The sequence below is a fragment of the Salmo trutta genome, chromosome 25, assembly GCF_901001165.1.
Source record: "Salmo trutta chromosome 25, fSalTru1.1, whole genome shotgun sequence".
Taxonomy (NCBI): Eukaryota; Metazoa; Chordata; class Actinopteri; order Salmoniformes; family Salmonidae; genus Salmo; species Salmo trutta.
In genome coordinates, this window is record NC_042981.1 from 16,436,964 (window position 1) to 16,455,953 (window position 18,990).

General features: G+C 43.1%; 2 protein-coding genes across 9 annotated transcripts in view; both read left to right on the forward strand.

The window, feature by feature from the left end:
• The window catches only part of LOC115162071 (bromodomain adjacent to zinc finger domain protein 1A), a 34,679-nt gene extending 32,554 nt beyond the window's left edge, over positions 1 to 2,125 (forward strand). For 5 of the 7 annotated variants that reach the window (XM_029713010.1, XM_029713014.1, XM_029713011.1 and 2 more), the window contains 2 exons: positions 950 to 1,009; positions 1,109 to 2,125. In XM_029713010.1, coding sequence (XP_029568870.1) covers positions 950 to 1,009; positions 1,109 to 1,318 — 270 coding nt within the window. In that variant the 3' untranslated portion in view covers positions 1,319 to 2,125. Of the gene's footprint in view, positions 1 to 949; positions 1,038 to 1,108 lie in introns of all 7 variants that reach the window. The other 2 variants (XM_029713015.1, XM_029713016.1) reach the window with 1 other exon arrangement.
• A 217-nt stretch (positions 2,126 to 2,342) lies between these two features.
• LOC115162087 (cofilin-2) lies at positions 2,343 to 10,782 on the forward strand. Of its 2 annotated transcripts, none has more exons than XM_029713049.1 (4): positions 2,343 to 2,493; positions 4,549 to 4,856; positions 5,193 to 5,269; positions 9,749 to 10,782. In XM_029713049.1, the coding sequence occupies exons 1-4, from the start codon at positions 2,491 to 2,493 to the stop codon at positions 9,859 to 9,861; spliced, it is 501 nt and encodes a 166-aa protein (XP_029568909.1). In that variant the 5' UTR covers positions 2,343 to 2,490; the 3' UTR covers positions 9,862 to 10,782. The 2 variants fall into 2 exon arrangements, with proteins under 2 accessions (XP_029568909.1, XP_029568908.1); XM_029713048.1 differs by lacking the exon at positions 2,343 to 2,493 and adding an exon at positions 4,039 to 4,157.
• Positions 10,783 to 18,990: the final 8,208 nt, after the last annotated feature.

An 18,990-nucleotide genomic window follows, 5' to 3' on the forward strand; every position in this document is an offset into this window, starting at 1 on the left:
TAACTTCACCATATTCAAAGTCTGCTTGTTTTTTTGTTTGTTTTTTACCCATCTACCAATAGGTGCCCTCCTTTTACAAAAACCTCCCTGGTCTTTGTGGTTGAATCTGTTTGTTTGAAATTCACTGCTCGACTGAGGGACCTTACTTACAGATAATTGTATGTGTGTGGTACAGAGATGAGGTAGTCATTCAAAAATCATGTTGAACACTATTGCACACAATGAGTCCATGCAACTTAAAACCTCTTAAGGATCGGTCCCTTTTTTACATTTTTGCCTAAGATGACATACCCGTAGCTGTAGCTTAGGACCTGAAGCAAGGATATGCATATTCTTGAAACAGTTTGAAGTTTGTGGAAATGGGAAATTAATGTAGGAGAATAACACATTAGATCTGGTAAAAGATAATACAATGGGGGGAAAAAACTTGTTAATTTTATTTTGTTTCCCCCATCTTTGAAATGCAAGAGAAAGGCCATAAAGTATTATTCCAGTTTAGGCGCAATTTAGATTTTGGCCACTTCAGTTTTGACTGATCCAATGACCCATTGCATTTCTGTTCAAAATGTTGTATCAAATCTGCCCAAATGTGCCTAATTGGTTTATTAATACATTTAAGTTCATAACTGCACTTTCCTCAAACGATAGCATGGTATTATTTCACTGTAATGGGTATTGTAAATCGGACAGTACAGTTACATTAACAAGAATTTAAGCTTTCTGCCCATATCAGATGTCTATGTCCTGGGAATTGTTCTTGTTACTTACAACCTTAAGCTAATCACATTAGCGCATGTTAGCTCAACCGTCCTGCAGGGGAGCACCGATCCTGTAGAGGTTTTAACTACTTCACTAGTCAACCTCAATACTACCTTGTTGTATTGCTTTGAGATTTGCGGATTGTTTTGTCTTTTTTAAATGACCTGATTTTGTCTCCTCACTTCTGCAGGTTCCAGACTACTTTGACATTATCAAAAAGCCCATTGCGCTGAGCACTATCCGAGAAAAGGTTAACAACTGTGCATATAAAACAGCCAGTAAGTTGATATTTTGCTTTTCTGTGTTAACTAACACATGTTTATGCCGTCATGTTTCTGTACTTCACCAGATGGGGACTTTTTTTTCTCTCTCACAGCGGCGTACGTTGAGGACGTGGAACTCATGTTCGCCAACTGTTTACAATACAACCCTCAGCACACAAATGAAGCTAAAGCAGGAGCAAGGCTCCAAGCCTTCTTCAACTCCGAGATCTCTAACCTGGGGCTGGCGGACCGGACCACTCCTCCACCGAAGCGGTCCCGGATGTAAAGCTGATTGACTGAAACTACTTGGACGTATTCATTAATGCACACCGTAGCAAAATGTTTTTTTACCTGGATGTTTTTCGACAAAAACAAGTTTATTGGACAAATTCAGGTAGTCCCTTCCTGTTTCGCTTTTGTTTTCATCCATTTGTTTTCTAGTGAATACCATCATTCATTGGAAAGTCTGAACATTCCCAAAGCATTGTGCAGTGTAATATCATTCCCTCAAGATAATGCAGGAACAACTATCTCGCTGTGAAAGTATTTGCACTGAATATTTGAAAACTACTCTTTTCTATTCGTATTCACTCAGGGAAAACGAATTGTGGTTGGAAATAAGTGTTTAACAGTGCATTTTTATATTTTGTATCTTGTGAGCATTTCTACACTTTCTTTGTGCACATACTTTTCTTCGACCATTTCAGTTAATTTAGATGACTTGAGTATTAAGTTTTTAATATGGACAGTTTTGCATTTGTTCGTTTCACAGTAGTGAACAGTAAAAACAAATTTTGCATGGACTGTTTCAGGTTCCCATCTTTCAGGGAAACACTACACTGGAATCTGATTTACTGTTCCTTATTTCCTATAATTCATTGGTTATTTATTTTAGTTAAGCTAAGAACTTGCTTTAAATTATATTTTTATAGAACGTTTGTTTTTGTAAAGAATTATTGGCATCGTTTTTAGTTCAAACTATAGGAAACTGTTTGGGGTAGGGTTTAAATATGGAGTTTTGTCCCCATTTCTTTCTCACCTCTGCTTTTGTATTTGCTATCGTGTATATTTTCTATATGTAAAAAATAAATTCAGTTTTAATATTTCTTGGTCAGCTCTCACTTGTTGCCAATCTCTGATGCATAAATATAGGGTGCATGAATATATTAATGGCGTCTATATTTTAGGTTATTTTTTTCTACACCTCACTGAGATAAAATGGGCTCGATCTTTTGATAGGGTTTGAGAAATAACTTAACTTTCCTGGTGTGTAGAAGTCCGCAAGTCAATTTAGCTTTGTTGTCAACCGTATGTCACAGGACAAATTCCCCTTATCCCATTGCTGAGCCCGCCCGCCGCAAGTGCAGTGGCTCATACCACCCGGTCAGGACGTTCATTCCCATATCTCTATACCCCTAAAGATTTCACCACATAATAGCAAATCTCACGGGACCGACGATCTTACAACATGGTAGGATAATTTACTCTTCTAGTTGAGTGCTGAAGCTACTCTGGAAGTTTCTAGTTGAGTGATGATTTTAACTTTTTGTAACTTTGTTGCAACATTGGGTAGTGTTCGACAGTAACATTGGCTTGCTTGCTTACGCACCAACGTCTTGATTGCTGGTTACAGTTCGACATTCCGCAGTGGTGAGCTATAGCTACAAGGTTTGTTATTTATATATATATATATATATATATATATATAAAAACGTGATTTCGTTTGTAAAATCAGTTCCAATTTAGGATTGTTACAGGGCCTGCATCCTCAGGCGGCCATTTTAACCTAATTATAGCGCAGTCCGCTATCTAACGTTTCTCACTCTACTACTGACAGTTACCTTCATGATCTGAAAGTTTAGCCAAGTTGGCTTGCTAGCTAATAACATAGCTACCTGATAGCAATTACATTTTCTACACGACAAGCCACATTTAATGATTGGGACAATCTAACGTCAACTTGTAATTGTCTTGCCTGCCTCCTGTGTTGTTTGATTGCACTCAAGCCAATACGCCCATGCGGGTTTGCAAAAGTTAATACTGTTCCCATAGCTACTGGTTTACTGTAGTGGGCCTAACCGACTAAACTCAACTATTTACAATATAGTTGAGTGGCGACGCACTGGAGCTACGAAGTCATACACAATTATTTCAGGACCCAAAAGACAAGTGTGCAATTGCAGGCTATGCTTTGCGTGCTCAAATCAGTCGTTTTTAAAAACGTAATTTTGTGACGTTGTTGCTCCAGTCCGCCCATACTGATCGCACCTCAACACAACTCGTGGAGTTGAGTTTAATCGGCTACGGTGGGCGTTGACACATGCACATGTTGCTATACACCAAGCGAGTTACCTGTCTCATTCACTGACGGTTGACAGTGTGGTTGTCACCAACTAGTCACTGGTCAGCGAGTGTCGTGCACTCTTTTGATATATTGAGGGTGGCTAATCAGCAGTCACCACTGTTGGAATGTCCTAATATTGCCACAGCTTGGCTTTCTGGTCCGATTGTCATCTTTAATAGAGAGAACACTTTGGCCAACTGACATAGCAGCCTATGTAGTAGCCCGAAGGCCGATAGATGGCGATATTGTTGATCCAAACGCATGTGTATGCAGTCGGTAATACACTCCTATACCCCGTGGACCGGTTCGTACCTAAAACGTTCTCCATTCAAGGCCGAAAAGTCGTCGATTTCCTCCTTAACTACATTTACTGGCGAGAAGACCATTTCCACCACCATGATAATGTTACATCCTGATGTTGCGCCCTGCTTTCAGCCAGAGTTAACAACGGACTGCTGCAAGCTAATTGGCTGAACGCGATTCGCAACATCCACGACCAGCATTCCTAGGCGCATTAGCGCTTTAGCATTGTAGTGGAAATGTGTGTCTCATAAAGAAAGTACGCATATTTTTCGTTTTTTAAGTCTACTCCAAGACAAAATAAAAAAGGTGAAAAAATAAAAATCTATGCCTTTGCAGCCTGAATCGAGAATGTTTTAGGTACGAACCGGTCCGAGGGGGATATGAGTGTATTGCCGGCTGCATACAAAGCTTTTGGACGGTAAAATGAAACCATCAATACGCCATCTCCCGGCCTGCAGCCTATGCAAAATGACTCGGCATGTGTGGTGGTAGGTAGTGCCAGAGTAAAATGGTGTTGATTCGTTGTGAGTGTCAAAGGAAAGAAAGGCTATGATCAATGCTGCACTCACTTGTTATTCTGTCTGCATGACTACTGGTAGCTAGCTACATACTGTATGTGTGAAGGTTTGTATTTGTAATACCTTGTTAAGGAAAGCATTTCCCATCGCCATGCTGTTAGCTATAGACCTAGATTCAATGTCCACATCATAAATAAACAGGATGTCTTTGCAGTCTTTAATATCAGCCATGTACCCTGTGTTTACTAGCTATTGAAGAGACGACAACAATAATCTAGGCTGCTATATCATCTGGTTCACATTTGAGTTCTAAATCACACCTTGAATGAACCTTGTATATCATTCTCCCCTCTTTCCACAGGCCTCAGGTGTCACTGTCAACGATGAAGTCATCAAGGTCTTCAATGACATGAAGGTCAGGAAGTCATCCTCTACCGAAGATGTAAAAAAGCGTAAAAAGGCTGTGCTGTTTTGCCTCAGCGATGACAAGAAGAAGATCATCGTAGAGGAGGGCAAGTGGATCCTCGTTGGTGACATTGGGGAGTCGGTGGACGACCCATACGCCTGTTTTGTCAAGCTTTTACCGCTCAACGATTGCAGATACGGCTTATACGATGCCACATACGAAACAAAAGAATCCAAGAAAGAAGACCTGGTATTTATATTTTGGTAAGTTTGTACGTTGCCCTTTGTTAGTTTGAAAGGTGCAAAGCTACTGTCAATAATGTTTCTTAAAAGCCTATATTCCCTAGCTTGGCTGGGGTGTCATTTGGTAGGCACCCTAGATCAGTGGCTGTGTCAACCACTGGTTCAATCGCTGGGATCTGACAGTGATTGAGTGTTATTAAGTGTTATCAGGAGGACCATAGCTTGGTGGTCCCTGGTATAAAAAGTTTGAGAAACAGAAACATTGCTGCTGCTTTCATTTGTGTAGTATGGATTACTATGTAATAAGCCGTTATTAGCTAGGCTTATTAAGTCATTGTGTTTCCTTCCTCATTCCAGGGCACCTGAGGGTGCGCCCTTGAAAAGCAAGATGATCTATGCTAGCTCTAAAGATGCCATTAAAAAGAAGTTCACAGGTAAGTGAAAATTGCTATATACAATCGCTATTCCTGTATGTTTGACCTGATATTGAATGATCGTGTGGTTCAGTAATTTATTCAGGTGATGTCAGAGAATTTGCATGGTAAAAACATTTACATTTACATTTAAGTCATTTAGCAGACGCTCTTATCCAGAGCGACTTACAAATTGGTGCATTCACCTTATGATATCCAGTGGAACAACCACTTTACAATAGTGCATCTAAATCTTTTAAGGGGGGGGGTTAGAAGGATTACTTTATCCTATCCTAGGTATTCCTTAAAGAGGTGGGGTTTCAGGTGACTCCGGAAGGTGGTGATTGACTCCGCTGTCCTGGCGTCGTGAGGGAGCTTGTTCCACCATTGGGGTGCCAGAGCAGCGAACAGTTTTGACTGGGCTGAGCGGGAACTGTGCTTCCTCAGAGGTAGGGAGGCGAGCAGGCCAGAGGTGGATGAACGCAGTGCCCTTGTTTGGGTGTAGGGCCTGATCAGAGCCTGAAGGTACGGAGGTGCCGTTCCCCTCACAGCTCCGTAGGCAAGCACCATGGTCTTGTAGCGGATGCGAGCTTCAACTGGAAGCCAGTGGAGAGAGCGGAGGAGCGGGGTGACGTGAGAGAACTTGGGAAGGTTGAACACCAGACGGGCTGCGGCGTTCTGGATGAGTTGTAGGGGTTTAATGGCACAGGCAGGGAGCCCAGCCAACAAGTGCCTGGATTAGGACCTGCGCCGCTTCCTGTGTGAGGCAGGGTCGTACTCTGCGAATGTTGTAGAGCATGAACCTACAGGATCGGGTCACCGCCTTGATGTTAGTGGAGAACGACAGGGTGTTGTCCAGGGTCACGCCAAGGTTCTTAGCACTCTGGGAGGAGGACACAAGGGAGTTGTCAACCGTGATGGCGAGATCATGGAACGGGCAGTCCTTCCCCGGGAGGAAGAGCAGCTCCGTCTTGCCAAGGTTCAGCTTGAGGTGGTGATCCGTCATCCACACTGATATGTCTGCCAGACATGCAGAGATGCGATTCGCCACCTGGTTATCAGAAGGGGGAAAGGAGAAGATTAATTGTGTGTCGTCTGCATAGCAATGATAGGAGAGACCATGTGAGGATATGACAGAGCCAAGTGACTTGGTGTATAGCGAGAATAGGAGAGGGCCTAGAACAGAGCCCTGGGGGACACCAGTGGTGAGAGCACGTGGTGCGGAGACAGATTCTCGCCACGCCACCTGGTAGGAGCGACCTGTCAGGTAGGACGCAATCCAAGCATGGGCCGCGCCGGAGATGCCCAACTCGGAGAGGGTGGAGAGGAGGATCTGATGGTTCACAGTATCAAAGGCAGCAGATAGGTCTAGAAGGATGAGAGCAGAGGAGAGAGAGTTAGCTTTAGCAGTGCGGAGAGCCTCCGTGACACAGAGAAGAGCAGTCTCAGTTGAATGACCAGTCTTGAAACCTGACTGATTTGGATCAAGAAGGTCATTCTGAGAGAGATAGCAGGAGAGCTGGCCAAGGACGGCACATTCAAGAGTTTTGGAGAGAAAAGAAAGAAGGGATACTGGTCTGTAGTTGTTGACATCGGAGGGATCGAGTGTAGGTTTTTTCAGAAGGGGTGCAACTCTCGCTCTCTTGAAGACGGAAGGGACGTAGCCAGCGGTCAAGGATGAGTTGATGAGCGAGGTGAGGTAAGAGAGAAGGTCTCCGGAAATGGTCTGGAGAAGAGAGGAGGGGATAGGGTCAAGCGGGCAGGTTGTTGGGCGGCCGGCCATCACAAGACTCGAGATTTCATCTGGAGAGAGAGGGGAGAAAGAGGTCAAAGCACAGGGTAGGGCAGTGTGAGCAGAACCAGCGGTGTCGTTTGACTTAGCAAAAGAGGATCGGATGTCGTCGACCTTCTTTTCAAAATGGTTGACGAAGTCATCCGCAGAGGGGGGGGGGGGGGGGGAGGAGGATTCAGGAGGGAGGAGAAGGTGGCAAAGAGCTTCCTAGGGTTAGAGGCAGATGCTTGGAAATTAGAGTGGTATAAAGTGGTTTTAGCAGCAGAGACAGAAGAGGAAAATGTAGCGAGGAGGGAGTGAAAGGATGCCAGGTCCGCAGGGAGGCGAGTTTTCCTCCATTTCCGCTCGGCTGCCCGGAGCCCTGTTCTGTGAGCTCGCAGTGAGTCGTCGAGCCACGGAGCAGGACGGGAGGACCGAGCCGGCCTGGAGGATAGGGGACATAAAGAATCAAAGGATGCAGAAAGGGAAGAGAGGAGGGTTGAGGAGGCAGAATCAGGAGATAGGTTGGAGAAGGTTTGAGCAGAGGGAAGAGATGATAGGATGGAAGAGGAGAGAGTAGCGGGAGAGAGAGAGCGAAGGTTGGGACGGCGCAATACCATCCGAGTAGGGGCAGAGTGAGAAGTGTTGGATGAGAGCGAGAGGGAAAAGGATACAAGGTAGTGGTCGGAGACTTGGAGGGGAGTTGCAATGAGATTAGTGGAAGAACAGCATCTAGTAAAGATGAGGTCAAGCGTATTGCCTGCCTTGTGAGTAGGGGGGAAGGTGAGAGGGTGAGGTCAAAAGAGGAGAGGAGTGGAAAGAAGGAGGCAGAGAGGAATGAGTCAAAGGTAGACGTGGGGAGGTTAAAGTCACCCAGAACTGTGAGAGGTGAGCCATCCTCAGGAAAGGAACTTATCAAGGCGTCAAGCTCATTGATGAACTCTCCAAGGGAACCTGGAGGGCGATAAATAATAAGGATGTTAAGCTTGAAAGGGCTGGTAACTGTGACAGCATGGAATTCAAATGAGGAGATAGACAGATGGGTCAGGGGAGAAAGAGAGAATGTCCACTTGGGAGAGATGAGGATTCCAGTGCCACCACCCCGCTGGCCAGATGCTCTCGGGGTATGCGAGAGCACGTGGGCAGACGAGGAGAGAGCAGTAGGAGTAGCAGTGTTATCTGTGGTAATCCATGTTTCCGTCAGCGCCAAGAAGTCGAGGGACTGGAGGGTAGCATAGGCTGAGATGAACTCTGCCTTGTTGGCCGCAGACCGGCAGTTCCAGAGGCTACCGGAGACCTGGAACTCCACGTGGGTCGTGCGCGCTGGGACCACCAGGTTAGAGTGGCAGTGGCCACGCGGTGTGAAGCGTTTGTATGGCCTGTGCAGAGGGGAGAGAACAGGGTTAGACAGACACATAGTTGACAGGCTACAGAAGAGGCTACGCTAATGCAAAGGAGATTGGAATGACAAGTGGACTACACGTCTCATTTTTACATTTACATTTTTAGTCATTTAGCAGACGCTCTTATCCAGAGCGACTTACAGTAGTGAATGCATACATTTCATACAATTTCATACATTTAAAAAAAATAAAAATTCTGTGCTGGCCCCCCGTGGGAATCGAACCCACAACCCTGGCGTTGCAAACACCATGCTCTACCAACTGAGCTACAGGGAAGGCAATGTTCAGAAAGTTAAGCTTACGTTGCAAAAAACGTATTGACTAAAATGACGAAAATGATACAGTACTGCTGGCTGGTGAAGTAGGCTAGCTAGCAGTAGCTGCGTTGTTGACTTTGTTTGAACGTGTAGCTGGCTAGTTAACCGCGATAGTTTCAGTACTACACCTTATCATGATACAAAAGCAACTATGTAGCTAGCTAACATAGCACTAATCAAGACGTTCCTTTGTAATGTATTTAGTTTCTACAATGCTGCTCGTCGGTAATAGTTGGCTAGGTTTGGAAAAATGGCGTCGCGGGGGACGAAAATAGCTGGCTAGCTAACCTCGATAATTACTCTAAACTACACAATTATCAAACTATGACAAAGACAACTATGTAGCTAGCTAACACTGCACTAGTCAAATCGTTCCGTTGTAATGTATTAGTTTCTACAGTGGTGCTAGTCGGTAAAGGTTGGCTAGCTAGCAGTGGGTTTGATGATGACTAGGTGTGTTGACTAAGTCTGGAGTCTGGACAACGGCGTCGCGGCTGGCTAGCTAACCTCGATAATTACTCTAAACTACACAATTATCTTAGATACAAAGACAGCAAAGACAACTATGTAGCTAGCTAACACTACACTAATCAAGTCGTTCCGTTGTAATGTAATAGTTTCTACAGTGCTGCTAGTCGGTAGAAGTTGGCTAGTTGGCTAGCTAGCAGTGTTGACTACGTTAGGAGGACGAAAATAGCTGGCTAGCTAACCTCGATAAAAACTAGGCTATCTTATCAAAACTATCAATTATTAATAACTACGAGTTATTTTATTTTCGTATTCATGTTCTATGAAAGTGTCGTGAATGTCGGTGTTGGCGTTTCAAATTTTTCAAAATACCATTTAATTTCTACCCCATAGATCCATTGAAAGTTTAGAGAAGAATGTGTGGGATCAAACAAAATTCCCCCAGATACCCCTGCAATTTTTGAAAGTGCTTCCTTAGTATTCAACACAACAGTATAAAACAGATGGGAATTAACTTGATATACTCCCCTTGGTTTTTCAGGTATCAAACACGAATGGCAAGTCAACGGATTAGACGACATCCAGGACCGCGCCACCCTGGCAGACAAGTTGGGAGGAAACGTGGTGGTATCACTCGAAGGGTTACCATTGTAAATGGGAAATACTATGTGCCATCTGGATTCCAGACGCTTTCATCTTAGCAGCTGTATCTATAGCATTTGAGTCTAAAGGAATAGCTTTAGCCTTTTTTGGTCTGTATTTTTTCCACACAATGGAAGGAGATCTCATTAACATATGCGGAAGCCTACAAGTTATTTTGCCAGACAACTTCTTCAAAAAAATCCTGGTATTTTTGATTTTTTTTTAACCTTCAAGGAATGATCACACATCACAGGTTTTTCCAAACAAATATGAACAGCAACGCCACACTACCTGAGATTAATAACACTCCCACAACAAAAACATTAAGATTAGCACTGTTTTTGCGTTCTTTGCCACTTAAACAATGATGACTAAATGCTCAGTAGCATAGGAAAATGTGAATGCTTTCTATAATGCCTTGACAGTCATATTCACTGCCCAGGTTACAGCTAATAGCAAGTATTTTGCACTCATGAGGTTTTCATAAGACTGACTTATTTATTTTCAATGTTCTATCTTATCCAATATGTTATTTGACATGGCAAAACACGTAATAGACTATGCATATACTAAGCACTTTGTTAATACACTACAAAAGTTGAGGCAAAAAGGTCAAGAATAACTAAAGAATATCTGTATTTATGTTAACTAGATAGAGATGTTACCAGTTTTCATTCCTTTTATCCATATGGACAAGAACAGATTAGTATTTGACTGTTCAATTGCCGCCTTACTTTCATTTGAATGTACAGGACACCACAGTAAAAAGGAGGGTTGGTGCTTGCAGTTTTTTTAACACTAAAAGAAAGATATTTCAAATATGTCAATAAAGATGGCAATATGTGCATTTAGAGCCTTAAGTGGAACATTGATTTTGAGATTGGGTGAGGAGGTTGCCACTTTACAATAAAACCTTGTGGCATATAACAGAAAGAAGTGTCTTTTGTTCTGTGTTGTCTGTCTGTGTGCATCTGTTCATCAGGAGGGCTGGGCAACAATACAGAGATACGTGACTGATTTCCTCTAACAGGAAATAGAAAAGATCTGGTCTACATGCTGTGTTCTGCTACATTGTACTGGTTAATGTTTTATTCAATTAAACCTGATGCAGTGGGTGACGATCTTCTTGGCTCAGTTCAGAACAGTACAATGTTACAGAACATTCGCATAGAAATATATTGTTTAGAATAGATAGCATTCTCTGTTGTGTAGAAGAAGGAATCATTTCAGTTCTATAATTTCTGTGTAAGGTGGTTTCTCTGATGCTTTTTATATGTAATGTCTACAGTCTTAGGAGGGAAGCCAAACTATTAAGGCTATTTCTGTAGGAGTACAGTAAATCATGCATGACCGATCATACTGTATGTCATGATGAATTGGAGTACTGTCAACTGTTTTTATTTTATTTAACTAGGCATTTGGTATTTTATTATTACAAAAGCATCAGCTGCTCTTCCTGGGGTCCACACAAAACATGAAACAATACAAAATGACATAATACAGAACATCAATAAACAAGAACAGCTCAAGGACAGAACTACATACATTTTTAAAAAGGCACACGAAGCCTACATATCAATGTATACACACAAACTATCTAGGTCAAATAGGGGAGAGGCATTGTGCCGCGCGGTGTTACTTTATCTGTTTTTTGAAACCAGGTTTGCTGTTTATTTGAGCAATATGAGATGGTAGGAAGTTCCATGCAATAAGGCAATAAGGGCTCTATATTATACTGTATGTTGTATTGAATTTTTTCTGGATTTGGGGACTATGAAAAGATGTCTGGTGGGATAAGTGTGTGTCAGAGCTGTGTGTAAGTTCACTATGCAAACAATTTTAGATTTTCAACACAATGTTTCTTATAAAAAGAAGTGATGCATTCAGTCTCTCAACTCTTAGCCAAGAAAGACTGTCATGCATAGTATTTATATCAGCCCTCTGATTACAATTAAGAGCAAAATGTGCCGCTCTGTTCTGGGCCAGCTGCAGCTTAACTAGGTCTTTCCTTGCCGCACTGGACTACACAAATGGACAATTATCAAGATTAGACAAAACTCGAGCCTGCAGAACTTGCTTTTTGGAGTGTGGTGTCAAAAAAGCAGAGCATCTCTTTATTATGACTAGACCTCTCCCCATCTGAGCAACCATTGAATCTATATGTTTTGACCATGACAGTTTACAATCTAAGGTAATGCCAAGTAATTTATTCCTCTCAAACATTTTAGAAAAAGTTGTTGCACAGCAACTCACTGCCTTCCTGAAGACAAACAATGTATACGAAACGCTTCAGTCTGGTTTTAGACCCCATCATAGCACTGAGACTGCACTTGTGAAGGTGGTAAATGACCTTTTAATGACGTCAGACCGAGGCTCTGCATCTGTCCTCATGCTCCTAGATCTTAGTGCCGCTTTTGATACCATCGATCACCACATTCTTTTGGAGAGATTGGAAACCCAAATTGGTCTACATGGACAAGTTCTGGCCTGGTTTAGATCTTATCTGTCGGAAAGATATCAGTTTGTCTCTGTGAATGGTTCGTCCTCTGACAAATCAATTGTAAATTTCGGTGTTCCTCAAGGTTCCGTTCTAGGACCACTATTGTTTTCACTATATATTTTACCTCTTGGGGATGTTATTCGAAAACATAATGTTAAATTTCACTGCTTTGCGGACGACACACAGCTGTACATTTCAATGAAACATGGTGAAGCCCCAAAATTGCCCTCGCTAGAAGCCTGTGTTTCAGACATAAGGAAGTGGATGGCTGCAAATTTTCTACTTTTAAACTCGGACAAAACAGAGATGCTTGTCCTAGGTCCCAAGAAACAAAGAGATCTTCTGTTGAATCTGACAATTAATCTGGATGGTTGTACAGTCGTCTCAAATAAAACTGTGAAGGACCTCGGCGTTACTCTGGACCCTGATCTCTCTTTTGAAGAACATATCAAGACTGCTTCAAGGACAGCTTTTTTCCATCTACGTAACATTGCAAAAATCAGAAACTTTCTGTCCAAAAATGACGCAGAAAAATTAATCCATGCTTTTGTTACTTCTAGGCTCGACTACTGCAATGCTCTACTTTCCGGCTACCCGGATAAAGCACTAAACAAACTTCAGTTAGTGCTAAATACGGCTGCTAGAATCCTGACAAGAACCAAAAAATTTGATCATATTACTCCAGTGCTAGCCTCCCTACACTGGCTTCCTGTTAAGGCAAGGGCTGATTTCAAGGTTTTACTGCTAACCTACAAAGCATTACATGGGCTTGCTCCTACCTATCTTTCCGATTTGGTCCTGCCGTACATACCTACACGTACGCTACGGTCACAAGACGCAGGCCTCCTAATTGTCCCTAGAATTTCTAAGCAAACGGCTGGAGGTAGGGCTTTCTCCTATAGAGCTCCATTTTTATGGAATGGTCTGCCTACCCATGTGAGAGACGCAGACTCAGTCTCAACCTTTAAGTCTTTACTGAAGACTTATCTCTTCAGTAGGTCCTATGATTAAGTATAGTCTGGCCCAGGAGTGTGAAGGTGAACGGAAAGGCTGGAGCAACGAACCGCCCTTGCTGTCTCTGCCTTGTCGGTTCCCCTCTTCCCACTGGGATTCTCTGCCTCTAACCCTTTTACAGGGGCTGAGTCACTGACTTACTGGTGTTCTTCCATGCCGTCCATGGGAGGGGTGCGTCACTTGAGTAGGTTGAGCCACTGACGTGGTCTTCCTGTCTGGGTTGGCGCCCCCCCTTGGGTTGTGCCGTGGCGGAGATCTTTGTGGGCTATACTCGGCCTTGTCTTCGGACGGTAAGTTGGTGGTTGTAGATATCCCTCTAGTGGTGTGGGGGCTGTGCTTTGGCAAAGTGGGTGGGGTTATATCCTGCCTGTTTGGCCCTGTCCGGGGGTATCATCGGATTGGGCCACAGTGTCTTCTGATCCCTCCTGTCTCAGCCTCCAGTATTTATGCTGCAGTAGTTTATGTGTCGGGGGGCTAGGGTCAGTCTGTTACATCTGGAGTATTCTCTTGTCTTATCCGGTGTCCTGTGTGAATGTAAATATGCTCTCTCTAATTCTCTCTTCTCTCTTTCTTTCTTTCTCTCGGAGGACCTGAGCCCTAGGACCATGCCTCAGGACTACCTGGCATGATGACTCCTTGCTGTCCCCAGTCCACCTGGCCATGCTGCTGCTCCAGTTTCAACTGTTCTGCCTGCGGCTACGGAACCCTGACCTGTTTCACCGGACGTGCTTGTTGCACCCTCGACAATTACTATGATTATTATTATTTGACCATGCTGGTCATTTACGAACATTTTAACATCTTGACCATGTTCTGTTATAATATCCACCCGGCACAGCCAGAAGAGGACTGGCCACCCCTCATAGCCTGGTTCCTCTCTAGGTTTCTTCCTAGGTTTTTGGCCTTTCTCAGGAGTTTTTCCTAGGGAGTTTTTCCCAGCCACCGTGCTTCTTTCACATGCATTGCTTGCTGTTTGGGGTTTTAGGCTGGGTTTCTGTACAGCACTTTGAGATTTCAGCTGATGTACGAAGTGCTATATAAATAAATTTGATTTGATTTGATTTGATTTAATTTAGTCTCCTCAACTTGTTCAACAGCCACACCATTCATTACCAGATTCAGCTGAGGGCTAGCACATAAGGAATGATTTGTACCAAATACAATGCTCTTAGTTTTAGAGATGTTCAGGACCAGTTTATTACTGGCCACCCATTCCAAAACAGACTGCAACTCTTTGTTAAGGGTTTCAGTGACTTCATTAGCTGTGGTTGCTGACACGTATATGGTTGAATCATCAGCATACATGGACACACATGCTTTGTTTAATGCCAGTGGCAGGTCATTGGTAAAAATAGAAAAGTGTAGAGGGCCTTGAGAGCTGCCCTGCGGTACACCACACTTTACATGTTTGACATTAGAGACGCTTCCATTAAAGAAACCCTTTGAGTTCTATTTGATAGATAGCTCTGAATCCACGATATGGCTGAGGTTGAAAAGCCATAGCACATACGTTTTTTCAACAACAGGTTATGGTCAATAATATCAAAGGCTGCACTGAAATCTAATAGTACAGCTCCCACAATCTTCTTATTATCAATTTATTTCAACCAATCATCAGTCATTTCTGTCAGTGCAGTACATGTTGAGTGCCCTTCTTTATAAGCATGCTGAACGTCTGTTGTTAATTTGTTTACAGAGAAATGGTATTGTATTTGGTCAAACACAATTTTTACCAACAGTTTGCTAAGAGCTGGCAGCAAGCTTATAGGTCTGCTGTTAAAACCAGTAAAGGCTGCTTTACCACTCTGGGAGACGGAATTACTTTGGCTTCCCTCCAGACCTGAGGACAAAGACTATCCTCTAGGCTCAGATTAAAAATATGACAGATAGGAGTGGCTATAGAGTCAGCTACCATCCTCAGTAGCTTTCAATCTAAGTTGTCAATGCCAGGAGGTTTGACATTATTGATAGTTAACAATTTTTCCACCTCTCCCCCACTAACTTTACAAAATTCAAACTTGCACAGCTTTTCTTTCATGATTTGTTTTTTTATGCATGAATATAATTGCTCACTGTTTGTCGTGGGCATTTCCTGACTAAGTTTGCCCACTTTTCCAATGAAATAATCATTAAAATAATTGGCAACATTAAATGGTTTTGTGATGAATAAGCCATCTGATTCGATGAAAGATGGAGTTGAATTTGTCTTTCTGCCCATAATTTCATTGAAAGTACTCCAAGTTTTTTCCATCATTCTTTATATCATTGATCTTGGCTTCATAATAAAGTTTCTTCTTCTTTTTGTTGAGTTTAGTCACATCATTTCTCAATTTGCAGTAAGTAAGCCAGTCAGATGTACAGCCAGACTTATTAGCCACTCTTTTTGCCCCATCTCTTTCAACCATACAGTTTTTCAATTCCTCATCAATCCACGGAGCCTTAACAGTACTAACAGTCAGTTTCTTAACAGGTGCATGTTTATCAATAATTGGAAGAAGCAATTTCATAAATTCATCAAGAGCAGAGTCTGGATGCTCCTCATTAATCACATCAGACCAACAAATATTGTTTAACTGACCAGCAAGTCAGTTAAGAACAAATTCTTATTTTACAATGACGGCTTACCCCGGCCAAACCCTCCCCTAACCCGGACAACGCTGGGAAATTTGTGCGCTGCCCTATGGGACTCCAAATCATGGCCAGCTGTGATACAGCCCGGAACTGAACCAGGGTCTGTAGTGACGCCTCTAGCACTTAGATGCAGTGCCTTAGACTGCTGCGCCACTCGGGAGCCAACTGTAATTTGAACATCTATAGATTAACTCATATTTGTAATTTATTTTATGCAGCGATCTTTCAACCTTAACACTAATAGTACTGCAGCTTCCCGAATTAATGTAGCCAGCTTTTCTTAAGGTCTAACTTTCAACGAACAGCCAGTCCGGTTGTTCCCTGTCCCTTCATTTGAGCAGGGCCGAGTGTTTCTAGGAGAGAGAGCAGACCGGTGTGTCTTCTACTGCAACTGGGCTGGGGGCCAGGCCTGCTGCTTGCTCCCTGTGGAGAATTTGATCTGCAGGCAGTGAGCAATCCTCTGCTGGTCAGAGCTATTTATGGCCAACACATGCTTTTGTGTCTTGTCGTCGTTGTCCACAAATGGCAAAATGGACAAGCTTCCAAAGAGCAACGAAAGGGAAGCCCTGTTAGAGGAGGAGAGCAGGCAGTTAGAGTACACACGCCCACTGCCCCCTACCAAGAATGCTTTTCACACTCAACGAACAGAATAGGAGAGGAAAGAAAGGAATGGAAAAACACATTGAAAAAATCCTTGAAGTATTATAAGATGTAAACCCCTGCTTATGGGAACTATATAAAGTTGAAGTCGGAAGTTTACATACACTGAGGTTGGAGTCATTAAAACTTGTTTTTAACCACTCCACAAATGTCTTGTTAACAAACTATAGTTTCGGCAAGTCGGTTAGGACATCTACTTTGTGCATGACACAAGTCATTTTTACAACAATTGTTTATAGACAGATTATTTCACTTATAATTCACTGTATCACAATTCCAGTGGGTCAGAAGTTTACATACACTAAGTTGACTGTGCCTTTAAACAGCTTGGAAAATTACAGAAAATGATGTCATGGCTTTAGAAGCTTCTGATAGGCTAACTGACATCATTTGAGTCAATTGGAAGTGTACCTGTAGATGTATTTCAAGGCCTACCTTCAAACTCAGTGCCTCTTTGCTTGACATCATGGGAAAATCAAAAGAATTCAGCCAAGACCTCAGAAAAAATATTGTAGACCTGCACAAGTCTGGTTCATTCTTGGGAGCAATTTAAAAATGGCTGAAGGTACCACGTTCATCTGTACAAACATTGGTACGCAAGCACAAACACCATGGGACCATACAGCCATCATACAGGCTCAGGAAGGAGACGTGTTCTGTCTCCTAGAGATGAACGTACTTTGGTGCGAAAAGTGCAAATCAATCCCAGAACAACAGCAAAGGACCTTGTGAAGATGATGGAGGACACAGGTACAAAAGTATCTATATCCACAGTAAAACAAGTCCTATATCGACATAACCTGAAAGGCCGCTCAGTAAGGAAGAAGCCACTGCTCCAAAACCGCCATAAAAAAGCCAGACGACGGTTTGCAACTGCACATGGAGAAATGTCCTCTGGTCTGATAAAACAAAAATAGAACTGTTTGGTCACAATGACCATCGTTATGTTTGGAGGAAAAAGGGGGAGGCTTGCAAGCCAAAGAACACCATCCCAACCGTGAAGCACAGGTGTGGCAGCATCATGTTGTGGGGGTGATTTGCTGCAGGAGGGACTGGTGCACTTCACAAAATAGATGGCATCATGAAGAAGGAATATTATGTGGATATATTGAAGCAACATCTCAAGACATCAGTCAGGAAGTTAAAGCTTCGTCGCAAATGGGTCTTCCAAAAGGACAATGACCCCACGCATACATCCAAAGTTGTGGCAAAATGGCTTAAGGACAACAAAGTCAAGGTATTGGAATGGCCATCACAAAGCTCTGACCTCAATCCCATAGAAAATGTGTGGGCAGAACTGAAAAAGCGTGTGCGAGCAAGGAGGCCTACAATCCTGACTCAGTTACACCAGCTCTGTCAGGAGGAACGGGCCAAAATTCACCCAACATATTGAGGGAAGCTTGTGGAAGGCTACCTGAAACATTTGATCCAAGTGAAGCACTTTAAAGGCAATGTTACCAAATACTAATTGAGTGTATGTTAACCTCTGACCCACTTGGAATCTGATAAAAGAAATAAAAGCTGAAAGAAATAATTCTCTCTACTATTATTCTGACATTTCACATTCTTAAAATAAAGTGGTGATCCTAACTGACCTAAAACAGGGAATTTTTACAAGGATTAAATGTCAGGACTTTTGAAAAACTGAGTTTAAATGTATTTGGCTAAGGTGTATGTAAACTCCCGACGATCTGAGATGAGTAAAGCAGAATGTAAACATTATTAAAGTGACTAGTGATCCATTATTAAAGTGGCCAGTGATTCCATGTCTATGTATATAGGGCAGCAGCATCTAATGTGCAGGGTTGAGTAAGCGGGTGGTAGCTGGCTAGTGATGGCTTTTTAACAGTCTGATGGCCTTGAGATAGAAGCTGTTTTTCAGTCTATTGGTCCCAGCTTTGATGCACCTGTACTGACCTCGCCTTCTGGATGATAGCGGGGTGAACAGGCCGTGGCTTGGGTGGTTGATGTCCTTGATGATCTTTTTGGCCTTCCTGTGACATCGGGTGCTGTAGGTGTCCTGGAGGGCATGTAGTTTGCCCCCCTGTGTTGCGTTGGGAAGACCGCACCACCCTCTGGAGAGCCCTGTGGTTGCGGGCGGTGCAGTTGCCGTACCAGGCGGTGATACAGCCCGACAGGATGCTCTCAATTGTGCATCTGTAAAAGTTTGTGAGGGTCTTAGGGACCAAGTTGAATTTCTTCAGCCTCCTGAGATTGAAGAGGTGCTGATACACCTTATTCACTACACTGTCTGTGTGGGTGGACCATTTCAGATCGTCAGTGATGTGTATTCAGAGGAACTTGAAGCTTTTCACCTTCTCCACTGCGGTCCCATC